Source organism: Chiloscyllium punctatum, chromosome 32 (genome assembly GCF_047496795.1).
Source record: "Chiloscyllium punctatum isolate Juve2018m chromosome 32, sChiPun1.3, whole genome shotgun sequence".
In the NCBI taxonomy this organism is placed as follows: domain Eukaryota; kingdom Metazoa; phylum Chordata; class Chondrichthyes; order Orectolobiformes; family Hemiscylliidae; genus Chiloscyllium; species Chiloscyllium punctatum.
Window position 1 is genome coordinate 37,856,521 of NC_092770.1, and position 15,286 is coordinate 37,871,806.

The following is a 15,286-nucleotide window of genomic DNA, read 5'->3' on the forward strand; positions in this document are numbered from 1 at the left end:
ATCTGTTGAAGATTTGTTGGTTGGTGCATTTTGCTGGCAGTAGCAATACTGCTGGATGTAACTGAACTATGTGATTGTTGTTGGCCAGTCACTATACTTGTCTCCATCCTCAAGTAATGCATCAAGGTTCCGTGCTTTATTTTGACTAAAATATCATTCCCAAACACTGTAACTGGCATAGAGGCAATGAATAAATGATTTTAATGTGAATATAGGAAGTATAGTCACTAAGTTTGCAGATTACACAAAATTGGAAGTGTAGTGGACAGTGAAGATTACCACGCAATACAACGGCACCTTGATCAGATGGGCAAAAAGGCCAAGGAGTGGCAGATGGCATTCAACTTAGGTCAATGTGAGATGCTTCATTTTGGAAAGGCCAATTAGTGCAGGACTTAACCACTTAATGGTAAGGTCCTAGGGTGTGTTGCCGAACAAAGAGACCTTGGGATGCAGGTTCATATTCCTTGAAAGTGGAGTCACAGATAGACAGGGTAATGAAGAATGTGTTTGTTACGATTGCCTTTATTGGTCAGTGAGTATAGGAGTTGGGAGATCATGTTGTGGCTGTACAAGGTAATGGTTAGGCCATTTTTGGAATATGCGTCTAATTCTGGTCTCCCTGCTATAGGAAAGACGTTGTGAAACTTCAAAGAAACATAAAATCATGCTGACTGCTTTGAATTTTTCTAAGTGCCCAGTTATAAACTTGCTAATCTCAAATCTAACATCTTCCTCATGATAGATATTAAGCTGACTGGCCTATGGTTTCTTGTTTTCTACCTCCCTTTCCTTCTTGAGTTGCACGGTTATATTTTCTACTTTCCAGACTGATGGATCTTTTCCAGAATCTAACAAATTCTAGAAAAATAACAGCAATGCATCTACCACCTCACTAGTTTATTCTTTTAAGAACCGAGGATGAAGTCCATCAGAACCTGAGGATTATCAGTCCATAGTCCATCAGTTTGCACAACACTACATCCCTATGGAGTATAATTTCACCAAGTTCATCTCGTCCTTTTACAGATATTATTCGGACATTTTTATAAACTCCAAAGTAAAGACAGAAGCAAAATATTATTCTTTGGATCTGCCATTTCTTTCTTATCTCTTATTAACTTTCAATCTCACCCTCTAGAGGATCAACCCATTAATTTTATTTACACTTTTCCTTTTTAGATACTTATAGAAACTTTTGTTGTCTGTTCTAATATTTCCAGTCCACCTTCTCTCATGCTGTAATTGTTTTGTTCTAATTAGCCTTATAGTTATTCCTGTCCTTTGTATTCCGCCCAGTCATCTGACCTGCAATTTTAACCCCAATCTAGAATATCATTCTGCAAAAGTTTCATTACAGTATTTCCAATCCCTATACCAGCTATCCTTGTCTGCTTTCTAAACATTTGATGTTACTCATTATAATTTATGACCAGCTTTGTGTTCTTGAGCTGCAATTGATAAACACTGACTGATACTCTCTAGATTCATTTTGCTGAGTATCTTTATTGCCGAAACAAAGATAAAATATTCATTTCATCTGTTTAATTCAAGGTGCATCCAAAAGAAAAACAAATACAGATTACCCAATGTTCCATTTATCTCCTAAATTACTTTAAGAAGCAATTGATCATAAAAGGTGTCTAAAATGTTATGGAGGAGAAAGTGAGGACTGCAGATGCTGGAGATTAGAGCTGAAAATGTGTTGCTGGAAAAGCGCAGCAGGTCAGGCAGCATCCAAGGAGCAGGAGAATCGACGTTTCGGGCCTGAAGAAGGGCTCATGCATTTCTAGCAACACATTTTCAGTTCTAAAATGTTATGGCATTACTCATTTGTTGGCTACAGAATATTTTCTGTATTTTCTTCAAATTGCTGATTTCTAAACACCATTAAAAAACAAATTTTAATATTATCAATTTAGAGGATGAAGTCAATATTTTTCCTGCTATGTGATGAAGTCTACTTCCAGCTTCAGTGACAATGTAACCTCCAGGAGATCTCATTTCCAATACACAATTCTGCCCAGCAATAGGGGAAGAGCATTTCGGAAGGTTTTCAATATGTTAATCAGCACAGTTCAGGATCATTGAAGAAGAGTTCAAAGGATACAGGCAATTGGAGAAACAGACAGACATATCTAAAGGTAGATCACTTAGAGGTTGTGCATGTGTGCACTCATGCGCGAGACAAAAAATAACTCTCACTAATAGTTCAGTTAAGCTGAGACTAGGGGTTGTAAAGCCCACAAGCAGCATATGATAGACGGAACTGAGCAACTTTGGACCTCTGTGGAATATCCAGGAACATTAGTAGCTTTGGGAAGCTCGCTATCAGTCAATAGCTAGACTTAGGACTGGAGTGCAGTTTTGGCGACAGGGGAGGGGGTTATTGATCCAAGAGGGGAGAGTGATCAACAACTGGAATGGGAGTAATTGTTGAAGCAGTTCATAACAGATTGACTTTGAGAGTCCAGAGCAACAAAATTAAAGAACTGTAATCTCTTGAGAAATGCAATAACATTTGACAATCCACTATGTCATTAATATCTGAAAGGAATTGTTAACAAATCTGTGGGACCACTCTTTATCACATTGTGGTGTACTCAATCATAGTCCATTACCCACATATACATGCTACTTCTGACAGTCAGGTCTGGGATGGTAACAACAAATAGTACTCATCAACTGCTGTGGTTCCTCAGGGTAGTTTATTAGATCCATGCAGTTCATAGGATTGTAGGACAAGAAGAAGGCTATTTAGCATATCAAGCCTGTTCCGCTATTCTAGGCCATTGTTACAACATGGGGTAAACCCCTCTGCTAATTGAAACCAGGCACAGAAAAGCTCACCTCGCACCTTAATATGTTCAATTTTGAGTGGCAAAGAACTATCCCAAATATCACTACTTAAAGAAAAAAATTAACAATTTTATTCTTTAAGTCCAAAAGAGAACATTAAACAACAACCATTTATAACTCCTCTCTTAAACCTATTTTTCCCTCCCACTCTACAATGCTGGTCCGATAAATTCCCTCTTAAATTTACAGCAAGTCAATTTTCAAAACCAGTTGTTGTCTTCAGATGTCAAACTTCCTCTGTAGATTCCTCTAGGTCATCTCCGGTTTTCTGCTGCACAACCTTCTTATGGACAGGTACTTTTCAGAGAGCTAGTCGGCTGGCAGTCTGTTGGTACTTGGTTGTTCTTTGCTGTTCTTCCCAACAATTCAAAATACACTATTTTATATACCCACAAAACATTGGACTGGCTCATTGGTTTGATTTCATCCAAAACAGTAAAATTCAAATTCGATTGGATTTTGGTATCTGGGGCATAATTTAAACTGCTTGGCCAAATTGGAATTTGGACGCAGCTCCAGCTATTTGTTTCACAACCAAATGTTACATTTTAAAATTTTTCGGCACACTCTGTGCCAGCCAGAAGTTTCAGCTCCCTTAAAGGTACAGTACATGTCTACAGCTTCATAACACCATGCATTATCCAACCCACTGCCCTTTGACATCATTAATATGAAGACTTCTATCAATCACTATCTTTGACATTCTCCATGACTGACCCTCCACAGCCCTCTGACATAGAACATTCCAATTAATCACAATACTCCGAGTGCAGGACTTCCTTCTTATCTAACTCCTAAATAATTAGTCCTATATTTGGAGACTGCATTGCCTGGTTCTAGACCACCAACCCCTCCCCCATGACAGCAGAATTATCCTTTCTGCATTTACGCTGTCTTTACGAATTTTGTAAATTTCATTTATATACCCTCTCATTCTCCTGTAATTTCAGGCCCAATCTTCACAATCACTTAATTTGGCAGGTCTTCCTAAAACAGGTAAAGCAGAACTCTCACTAGCTCTCCAGCTAACTTGCTGATACTCTTGTCACCCCAATGAAATACCATTCAGTGTCTCTTTTTTAACAGAATTCAGAACAAATTAGAATCTTGGGTACAATCCTATTAACACTGTTTTAAGATGCAGACCTGGTTAATCCAATGACTTCCACATCCAAACCCCCCCCAGTGGTGCCTGAGGATCCCTACCTGCATGATCTTCATAGGGGCAGACAATTACTAAACAGCTCCACATATATCATCTAGTGGAGATGGTGATGGATGGGCTGCACAGGCAGAAAGGCCAAGTAGAGGACCCAAGGCTGTGGGTATTTCCTCCAAGAGACATGAGTACTGTCAATAAAGGTGGAGGAGTGCAAGGGACCTCCAATTGGAGGCACCCTCTGAAGAGGTCTGAAAGTATAAACATCAAGTATGGCGTATCTATTGGATGTTGGATTTCAATCACAGTTCAATTCCTTTGATTCCAGCAGCTACAAAATGGGGTATGTCAATATGGAGATGTCAATAGTGTTACACCTCACTGGGTTAAGGTACTGGAAAACAGGCCTTCACAAAAGTTAACAATTTTGTTTGCAAAATTCTCAATTTACCCTGCTTTTAAACTCAGGTTGACAATAAGCACAGAAGAGGTTGCTGTATTTAACATGGATTCTTATTGACTTCATATAAATAGATTCTAGCTACAGACAAACAATTATGAACCATTGACATGTAAGTTTACTAGTTAAAGCTCTAAACTGTTATTAACCTCCCTCTCTACACATGTATACACACACACACACGCAGATGGGCAAAAAAAAACTGAGCGTTATGGTCAGAAGGAAAGACTGGGAAGGCAGCTCAATGGTCACCGTCCACAAGTTTCAAGTAGATGTTCCTTTTAGCTTGTCAGGACTTCTTGCACCTCAATTTTCTTTCTCCAGTTACATACACTTACTTTCAGGAGGCACACAGTAACTGGTTCACAGTTATGAAGTATCTGACTTGTTGATGAAGAGCCATAGCTTACATTAACTGATGGTGAAAAATAAATTGAGTTTCTTCAGGTTTGAGGTATTTTATGAAAAAAAATGCAGAGAAAAGAACTGCTCCTTCTTTATTGGAGGTTTGATGTCTTCTGCCAAACGTTCATACGTAGAAGCTGTTTAACTAGTTGGAAGCCAATCAAATAGCTGTTAGCAAGCAGACTAGCTTTGTCACTGACAACTGGTTACTATTTTATAAACCAATCAGCTAATTGTTGCTGGCTGAATCTCCACTGTAAGAACACTCACTGGCTCCAACTTGTCTGATTAGATTCCCTACAGGCCCTTCAGCCCAATAAGTCCACACCAACTCTCCGAAGTGTAACCCACCCAGACCCATTTCCCTTTGATTAATGCACCTAACACTATGGCCAATTCACCTAACCTGCACATCTTTGGACTGTGGGAGGAAACCAGAGCACCCAGAGGAAACCCATGAAGACACGGAGAGAATGCGCAAACTCCACACAGGCAGTTGCCCAAGGCTGGGTCTCCAGTGCTATGCGGCAGCAGTGATAACCACTGAGCTACTGTGCCACCCTGCTTCACTGCCTGACCAAACATTTGCATAAACAACACTTTCAATGAATGTCAGGTTAAAACATTTCAACTTTATTTTAACAATTGCAGCAATCTTTTCCAAAATCCTTATTTTTTTTTTAGAACAGTCCTTTTCTCATTTCAGTCCACACTCAAAAATACAAAAAAAAGATAAAATCTTCAAAGTAGTTCCTGGCCTGCTACTGGAAGCCATCTTCAGTCACCTGTTAAGTTTCATAAGAACCAGGAGCAGAAGTAGGCAATTCAGCCCCTCGAGCTTGCTCTGCCACTTGATTCGATCATGGCTGATCTCATCTCAGCCTCAACTCCACTTCTATGCCCGCTGTCCAGAATCCTTCAGTCCCAATGTGGGAACCATGGCATTAGGATAGATTCTGGCCATTTTGCCAATAAGGTGGGCACTTAACTATCCTCATCAGCTACCCAATGGGCAAGACTGCTCAGAGATTTTGGGAGAATTGACTTGACTCTGAGACTTCACAAACTCCTCATTCTCCACTTTCAAAGCTGTCCATGTGTGGCTCTTAGGATTTAGTTTATGCATTTTGCAGGAGAGAGTATGTACTTACATAATATCATTTTTGTTGGGAAAGGACTGTAACACTATTAAAGCTCCACCTGCCATTCAACTGTAGGCTTACAGAAATATTCGTTCCTGTGTCTCTTCTAGCATGAGAGCTCTCAATCGGACCCTGAATGAAGGTTTCTATTACGAGATATTGTACTGTATATAAAGTACTCCCTGTAACATCCAATGAAATGAAGGCCAGTATCACATCAGTTCAAATCATTTAATCGGATCCAAATAAGCTTCCATAACATGCATAACCTATCATATTCCAAAAGATGAAGCAAAGTTAGGTTAACTGGCCAGCAAATCACAACAATACGTAGGAATCTGACTAAGAGAGGAGTCGGCATTGATGAGTTTTATATATGATGGTGCAATATTTGGGTTTCTATTGGCAAAATTCACTTGTCTAATGCTATTCTTTAAGGATGGGCTTTTGAATCCAAAATGGCCACCACATTCTAGATGCACACTTCTGGCAGGCCACACATTATTTTGGGCAGCAAGAGTAAATACTCCTATGCATTCCCTTTGATGTCTGTTGCAAGTATTTTTGCATTTCCTAGCTTTCCTATACAGTTTAGGTTTGAGTATAGGAGGTTGACCAGTAAATTTGTGGGTGGTTCGAAGATTGGTGAGGTGCTAAATATTGAGGAGGAGGGCCTTAGATTACAGGAGGGTACGGACAGGTTGGTTAGATAAGCTAATCAGTGGCAAATGGAATTTAATCCTGATGAGCATGAGGTGATGTACTTAGGCAGGATAAACAAGGCAAAGGAATACATAACAGATGGTACAAAGTTAATCACCTGATGAAGGAACGGTGCTCCAAAAGCTAGTGTGCTTCCAATTAAACCTGTTGGACTATAACCTAGTGTTGTGTAACTTTTAACTTTGTACACCCCAGTCCTACACCGGTGTCTCCAATTAATGGATGGTAGGAGCCTGAGAAGCACCAGGAGCACTAGTGTGCATGTTCACTGGTCCCTTAAGGTAGCAGGACAGGTAGATAAAGTGGTTGAGAAAGTATGCGGGATACTTGCCTTTATTAATCAAGTTAAAAATCACACAACATCAGATTATCATCCAACAGAATTACTTGGAAATACAAGCTTTCAGAGTGCTGCTCCTTTTTTCGGGTACTAAACCTGTTGGACTATAATCTGGTGTTGTGTGATATTTAACTTTGTACACACCAGTCTAACATCGGCACATCCACATCTTTATTAACCGAGGCAGAGAGTTTAAGAGCATGAAAGTTATGTTGGAACTGTAAAAAAAAAATTGGTTAGGCCACAGCTCGAGTATTGTGTGCAGTTCTAGAATGCACATTAGAGAAGGGATGTGATTACACTGGAGAACATACAGAAGAGATTTGCTAGAATGTTGCCTAGACTGCCAAATTTTAGTTGTGAAGGAAGAGTGGATGGAAGGGTTTTGCTTTGCTTGGAGCAGAGGAGATTGAGGGGTAACAGAGTCATACAACATGGAAACAAGCCCTTTGGTCTAACTCATCTGCACCTAGCAGACATTCCTAGTCTGACCTGGTCCCATTTGTCAGCATTTGGTCCAGATTCCTCTAAATCCTCCCTATTCATATGCCCATCTAGATGCCTTTTAAATGTTGTAATTGTACCAACCTCCACCATCTCCTCTGGCAACTGACTCCACACACACGCCACTCTGCATGAAAATGTTGCCCCTTAGGTTCCTTTTAAATCTTTCTCCTCTCACCTTAAAACTATGCTCCTAGTTTTGGACTCCCCTACCTTGGCTTTTCACCCTAACAATGCCCCTCATGATTTTATAAACCTGTAAGATCACCCTCAACCTCCGATGCTCCAGAGAAAATAGCTCCAGTCTATTCAGCCTCTCCCTATTGCTCAAATCTTCTAAGCCTCGTTTGTTACAGTACATTTACATGAAAGGTGGGTCTTGAAATCAGACTTTCTGGCCCACAGATAGGGACATTACCACAACCCACAAAAGCCCACTGGCAAGTTAAATGCTGGCTTCGAAATCCATGCAATACTGATTTTAGAGTGGGTGGTCATGCCTTAAAAAGGGTTTGGAGAACCATTCAGTTTTGATCAGAAACATTTGTGATTTAGCGCAACTGCCAATTTGGAACCAGATCTGGTCACAAAGAAGTCAAAAAAATGAAGATGATAAAATGCCACAGACACCATGTATAACAACATCTCACCTTTGGTCCCAAACCAACCAATTTTTATAAGGAACTGGTCTGAAAGATGAAGTTGCCTCCTTTGTTAATTGGGACGTTTTTAGGGATTTAACATATCCTTAAGGGTTCACCTTTTGAAATGCCAATATTTTACATAGAGTAGGCAGCCTTTGAAGAGTTAAACAGCTCCAGCCTGTTGGGAACAAGGCCAGAACATAACAAAACAAGTTTTATTTGACTGAGAAGTGGGAGTTTTGGGGAAAATCTATTCTATGGTAATGAAATTTTAATAACACTGATACAGCAATACCCTATCCTGATTCCAGTTCTCCATCTGCCCTAAGTTGAAAAATGTGGTGCTGGAAAAACACAGCAGGCCAGGCAGCATCCGAGGAGCAGGAGAATCGACGTTTCGGGCATAAGCCCTTCTTCAGGAAGGGCTTATGCCCGAAACGTCGATTCTCCTGCTCCTCGGATGCTACCTGGCCTGCTGTGTTTTTCCAGCACCACATTTTTCAACTCTGGTCTCCAGCATCTGCAGTCCTCACTTTCTCCTACTCCATCTGCCCTGGTCAATTTGAAACTCAGTTGCATTCATATTTTGTAAACCATGTACAGACAGCACAAGTTGGAATGTAGCCTGCTTCCCTGGTGTCCTGAGTAGATTCCTTTCAGCCTACCCTCCGGTCGCTGCCTATAAACTGGCTGTCACTCCACACCCCTCATTAATAAAACCCTTTACTGCCACTAAAATCTAAAATTGTGTCTGCTTTCTATCAGAGATGAGATTGCAGCTGGAATATGCACCGACCCTCTAACTTCCACCTCTTCAGCCAAAATCTACATAGTATGTGACTGGCAGAAAACTGTATATGTTCCAATTTCTTAATAATTCTGAATAATTAACACATCACACAGGTTACACTTGCATGGAATTTGAATATTATGTTATCTCTAGTTAAATCTCTTCCCCTATTTTACTGATGCAGCTTAATCTCTCTCCATATTGAATGAGCTTAATCTCTCTCCATTTCTTCCTCATACTTTATTCACCTACTATCCCCATTTTATTTGCAGCTTAAAGCTGTTTAAGATGGCTTGTAGAGTTGAAGTCAACCTAAATGATTTAAAGCAAGTTATACTGTGCAACTAAACTCTGATGTGATACTGAAAATTAAATGTTCTTACCACATATCCTACAAAATATAAAAAATATAAATTTGCAGAACAAATGCAACTTTGCTGTATAAAAAGATCAACATGTTTGGACATACTATGACACAGCTCCTTATCTGATGAAACTTTAACCAGACTTTCTGAACCTGGGGTAAGAATACCACCACTACCCCACAAAAGCCACTATATAACTTTGTTCTATGATTGTAAAACGCTATTAAAAAGACAATCTGCTTACATATTATTTCACAATACAGATCAACAATAAAAGTTTAACATTTGATAGACCAGCATCCCATTGCTGCTTTCCATCTTTCAAGTTGGCTGATATTTAAATTCCTGACAAGAACATGCAAATGAAGCTAAATAATGAAACAATTATAAAAGTAATCTTACTCTAAAGAGTCGATGAGTTTCTTTGGCTCTACAGGTGGAGGGTATATGACCTCTTCTACATGGTTCCGGTTGCAGTTTGCGTAAGCAGTGGAAATGTGAATGAAGGCTTCAAGCTTCTGCATCTGCCGGGCCAGCACTAACAGTTGCTGTGTAGCCACCACATTTAGCTGCAGGGCATGTCTGTACAGGGCAAGAGCAAAGGAAAATAGGGTCATGGAGAGGGAAAACTAGTAAGGTAAATGAATGTACAAGCGTTCAGCCTATATGACAACATACTATTTTCTTGTGATTCCTGCGAAAACATATAATTATATCCTTTGGTTAAAATAATGCCATTACAAAACAGAAATCAATTGATTTGTCAAACCAATGAGCCTGAAAAGATAAATGCAACTCTGAAACTGCCAATCTGCCTTCAATTTGGCAAAACAGTGCAAATTGAAAATATTTGTGATTATGATCAAGCCCAGTGACGGCAAAAGGTAGCCCTATAAAGTAAAACCAAACCATGCAAGCTTAATTCCCTTACTTCACTGAAAATGTGATTTCAGCTGCAGAGCTCTGAGGTGCCACCAATGAAAATTTTAATTTGCTCCCCATCAACCCCCTAGCCATGGGATGAAATACTGGAGAAGAGTCCTCACTGGAAAGTAGCTCTGTGCCTTTTTAATAGCTAGCTATCAAACAGCATTAGGAAAAATCTACTTCTGATGAAAGGTAATCAATGTGAAAACTTTAATTTTGTTTCTCTCCACAGATGCTGCCTGACCTAATAAGGTTTTCCAGCACCTTTGTTCATACAGCATTAGAAGTCTGGGAGCAGGTCAAAAATGTGCCTTCACTCTGCAAGAGGTTTTTAGAATTATTAAGATTAAATAAAAATAATTCGGAGAAAATGTTGACATCACATCACCATAGAATAAAATCATACTGATCTAATATTCTTGTGGACATGCATGGATTGGTGCATTTCTTCATGAATGGTTGGGGGATGCTTCAAATTACTGGCTTGTGGAGAGTTTTGTTTTCATTACTTTCTGTAACAATGATTTTACGAAATATTCTGTAATGATAACATTGCAACATATTTGGAGGGTTTTGTCTCCCCCAAACAACTGTAGAAGTAAAGGACACAGAAGTAAAGGAATTGCTACAGTTTGTCAAAATACGGAATTAGTCTTAATATTTTAAAATCCTGCTCTAGAAAGAATCATCTAATTACTCTCTATGAAATACCTTTTCATGAAGTAAACATGCCTGATTTCAATCATGCTATCATTAATTGTGTGGTACGACTGGATACCACAATTACCTGCAAAGTAGTTGTTGAAATGTTTAACCTGTGTTTAGAGAGGCTGGTTAGCTAAATTAGTTAACTGGCTGTTGTGTCATCAAGAATAACATTAACAGCGAGGGGTTAATCATTAATCCAGCTGAGATAGGAGCTTTACCTGTTGCCCTAACCTACAATAAAATTGCATCATAAACCGTGAGCTGGTGGCTCATGAATAATGGAAGATGCTACCTGAAGGACAATTCGCATTTATGGTGTGCTATCGTTAGGGGAAGCAGTGGCTGTGGGAGGGCAACAAATTCTAACCAATTATTCCAATGGTCACAAACAGATCAGAACCAGCAATAACTATAAAAAGTTATCTATACAGGAAATTAGAATTTAGTATAGCACTTTCTTTCCTTTCGAATCTGAGTGGATAGATTAGAAAAAGGACCTACTTTAAAGGCTCGTCGAATCGTATGGTAGCTGCACAGTGGAAGACAACGTTAATGCAGGAGAGCAGATGTTCAGTGTCCTTTGAACTGATGGCCAGGTTAGGCTGCATCAGCTCACTGCCAATAGGAATAATCTTCTTCTGAAAATCTTCCCTCACCCTATCAAACAACTGCAATAGAAAGAAAGATTAAAATAGTGGCTACATTTTAAAAACTTTTTGCGACAATTTTGCTTCACTCGGTGTACGTTTTTAATATGGTGAACTTCTATTAAGTTGAAAAGGTAATTCTTAACCTGTTTCCATGGGTTACGAACATTTGCAATTTTGGTTTTGAAACTCAGTGCAACTTGATTTAAAGCAAACCATTAAGGCTGGAGTAATACTGCATTCTTTGTGAATACATCATCCTGGAGGAGTTTAATGCCTTGGGATATGACTGCACTCAATAATCTTCAGGCAGGACACATTTTTATCTTCAGGATATCGAAATCCATCTTGAAGCTATCAGAAAATGAAGCATAACTTTGTCCTTTAGGAATATTCTATTTTTCAACACCAAGTATGATTCACCATGCACTGGAAAGCTCAAAACTTTAATCATTTAAAAATCAGCTCTCAAATTATAATAAGCACATAAGAAAAAGTTAGGAGTCTAGGAAAATCTAGAAGTGTATGTACACTGTTGATTTCCTCAGTTTTTAAGCTGCAATAGGTCTAAACTCTGAGGAGGGTTTTAATGAACTGCCAGTGTTTGTCATTACCCTACCAACATTGAGTACAACTTCAGGACAAGATTCAGCAGAAATCAAGATTAATGCAAAATTCCAAGAAATTCCTGTCCTTCGATGCTCCACAAGAGGCTGTGCTGAGAACCTGAGAAAATGGGTGAGATTCTCAATGATTACTTTGCATCAGTGTTCACTGAGGAGAGGGACATGATGAATGCTGAGATTAGATAGAAGTTTGTTTACTCTGGATCACATTGACATAAGGAAGGAAGACGAGTTGGATAGGCTAAAGAATATTAAGGTGGACAAATCACCAGGACTGGATGGGATCTATCCCAGGTTGCTGAGGGAGGCGAGAGAGGAAATAGCTGGGGCCCTGACAGAGATCTCTATAGCATCCTTTAACACAGGTGAAGCGCTGGAGGACTGGAGGATTGCTAATGTTGGCCCTCTGTACAAGAAGAGTAGTAGGGATATTCTAGGTAACTGCAGACCAGTGAGCCTGATGTCAGTAGTGGGAAAGTTGCTGGAGAAGGTAGTGAGGGATAGAATCTATTTATATTTGGAAAAGAATGGGCTTATCAGTGATAGGCAACATGGTTTGTGCAGGGGAGATCGCGGCTTACCAACTTAATAGAGTTCTTTGAGGAAGTGATCAAGTTGATAGGTGAAGGAAGGGCTGTAGATGTCATATACATGGACTTTAGTAAGGCATTTGATAAGTTTCCACATGGTGAAATAATGGAGAAAGGGAAGTCATATGGTGTGCAAGGTGTTCTAGCTAGGTGGATAAAGAACTGGTTGAGCAACAGGAGACACAGAGTAGTTGAAGGGAGTTTCTCAAAATGGAGAAAGGTGTTCCACTGTTGTTTGTGAAATACATAAATGATCTGGAAGAGGGCATTGGTGTCTGATCACTAAGCTTGCAGATGACACGAAGATTGGTGGAGTAACAGAAAGCAGAGACTGTCAAAAATTACAGGAGAATATAGATAGACTGGAGAGTTGGGTGGAGAAGTAGTTGATGGAGTTCAATCCAGGCAAATGTGAGGTGATGCATTTTGGAAGGTCTAATTCTAGAGCGAACTAGAGCCTTGGAAAAGTTGATGAGCAGAGAGACGTGGGAGTTCAGGTCAATTGTACCCTGAAGGTGGCTGCACAGGTGGATAGAGTGATCAAGAAGGCATATGGTATGCTTGCCTTCATCAGACGGGGTATTGAGTATAAGAGCTGGCCGGTCATTTTAAAATTGTACAAGACTTTGGTTTGGCCGCATTTAGAATACTGTGTACAGTTCTGGTCGCCACATTACCAAAAGGATGTGGACGATTTGGAGAGGGTGCAGAGAAGGTTTATGAGGATGTTGCCTGGTATGGAAGGTAGCTATGAAGTGAGGTTGAGTAGGTTAGGATTGTTTTCAAAGAAGAAAAGGAGATTGAGGGAGGACCTGATTGAGGTCTACAAAATCATGAAGGGTATAGACAGGGTGGATAACGATAAGCTTTTTCCCAGGGTGAGGGATTCAACAATGAGAGGTCACGCATTCATGGTGACAGGAGAAAAGTTTAAGTGGGATACATGTGGAAAGTATTTTGCACAGAGGGTGGTAAGTGCCGGGAACGCACTGTCAGCAGAGATAGTAGAGGCAGGCATGATAGATTCATTCAAGGTGCATCTAAACAGATGCATGAGTAGGTGGGGAGCACAGGGATACATTTAGGGCAACACATTTAGACAGTGGATTTGGATCGGCACAGGCTTGGAGGGCCAAAGGGCCTGTTCCTGGGCTGTAAATTTTCTTTGTTCTTTGTTCTGTGGCATCCCATTCCCTGCTTCTTTGCATCAATTGAGAACTTCTCTTTTACTGTTCTGCCCATTAGAACTCTCATCTAAAACAAAACTGCTCTGTTCCATAAGATGCAATCAGGATGTAAACAATAATCTGAGAAATAACTACTGCAAACAAGATTTATTGAATGCTATTAAATGGCAATGCTAAGATTTAATTAAGAGTTTTCAAACTAATTTTTGTCAATGTTTTTCATAACATTTCAACTTCACGCAGATGTGGGTCCAACCTTTATTTTTCTGTATGTAATTGTTCAAAAATGATTCAATTTCTATGTTATTCAGGCCATCTGTAAGAATTCTTTAAGTGACTCGTTGCTTGAATACTGTAAATCCCCATTACCAAACATCACCATCTACAACATGTTGATGGGACACAAATTATCACAACAGGTTGCTCTGCTAGACTTTGCTTGAGGCCAGCAGTCTTGTTTTGCCATTGATTGTCATTTTCATATAAACATCTTTAAAAACGGATGCTTCATATTTACACTAAACAACTTGTTCGGGTCACTTGCATTGTATATAGTAAGTCAAACACAACTGTTTACTTTGTTCTTTGAAGTCATTTTGGGAGATACAAAATCAGCAATTAAATATTTCAGATGTTAATTACAGTGAACAAGTAATAACTTATTTTTAGAATAGTTAAGCTGGTAGTGAAAGCCACCGGTCATGAACAAGCTAAAGAAACCACCCATATTTGAACCTCTGCTGATACTAACTGTCCAGAGCCCGCCTGGAATTCAAGCTTCCAGAGAGACAATCATAAAAATGGTTCAGCATCAAAATGAGCTGTGGCATTTAGGCATGCTGACCCTTATTGTAAAGAGGGCACAAACACAACACTTTCTGATGGCTAACCTACACTTGAACTTGATCAGAACACAATGTTCTGCCAGCATCTGTGACTAATAATTTCACAAAGTTCTTCGAACTGAGTTGTTTGACTCATCGCAGAAACAGGTGTCACGGAAATTATTCAGACTTGAGTATGTGTTCAACTCTAGACAAAAGCGAATGAGGTCACCTTCATATGAATGGGAAGGGCAATACTGCTCTACAGGACATTGACGAGACTACTTTTGGAATATTGCATACAATTCTGGTCCCCGTTGTATAGGAAGGATGTTAAACTTGAAAGGGTGCAGAAAAGATTTAGAAGCATGTTGCAAAGACTGGAG

The 15,286-nt window shown here is 39.6% G+C and overlaps 1 protein-coding gene across 1 annotated transcript in view; it reads right to left on the bottom strand.

Annotated features, from left to right (window-relative positions):
- The window catches only part of LOC140458063 (fatty acyl-CoA reductase 1), a 199,017-nt gene that overhangs the window by 72,537 nt on the left and 111,194 nt on the right, over positions 1 to 15,286 (bottom strand). Inside the window, exons 3-4 of the mRNA XM_072552107.1 lie at positions 11,528 to 11,694; positions 9,794 to 9,973 (exon numbers count right to left, since the gene is read on the bottom strand). Coding sequence (XP_072408208.1) covers positions 9,794 to 9,973; positions 11,528 to 11,694 — 347 coding nt within the window. The remainder of the gene's footprint in view (positions 1 to 9,793; positions 9,974 to 11,527; positions 11,695 to 15,286) is intronic.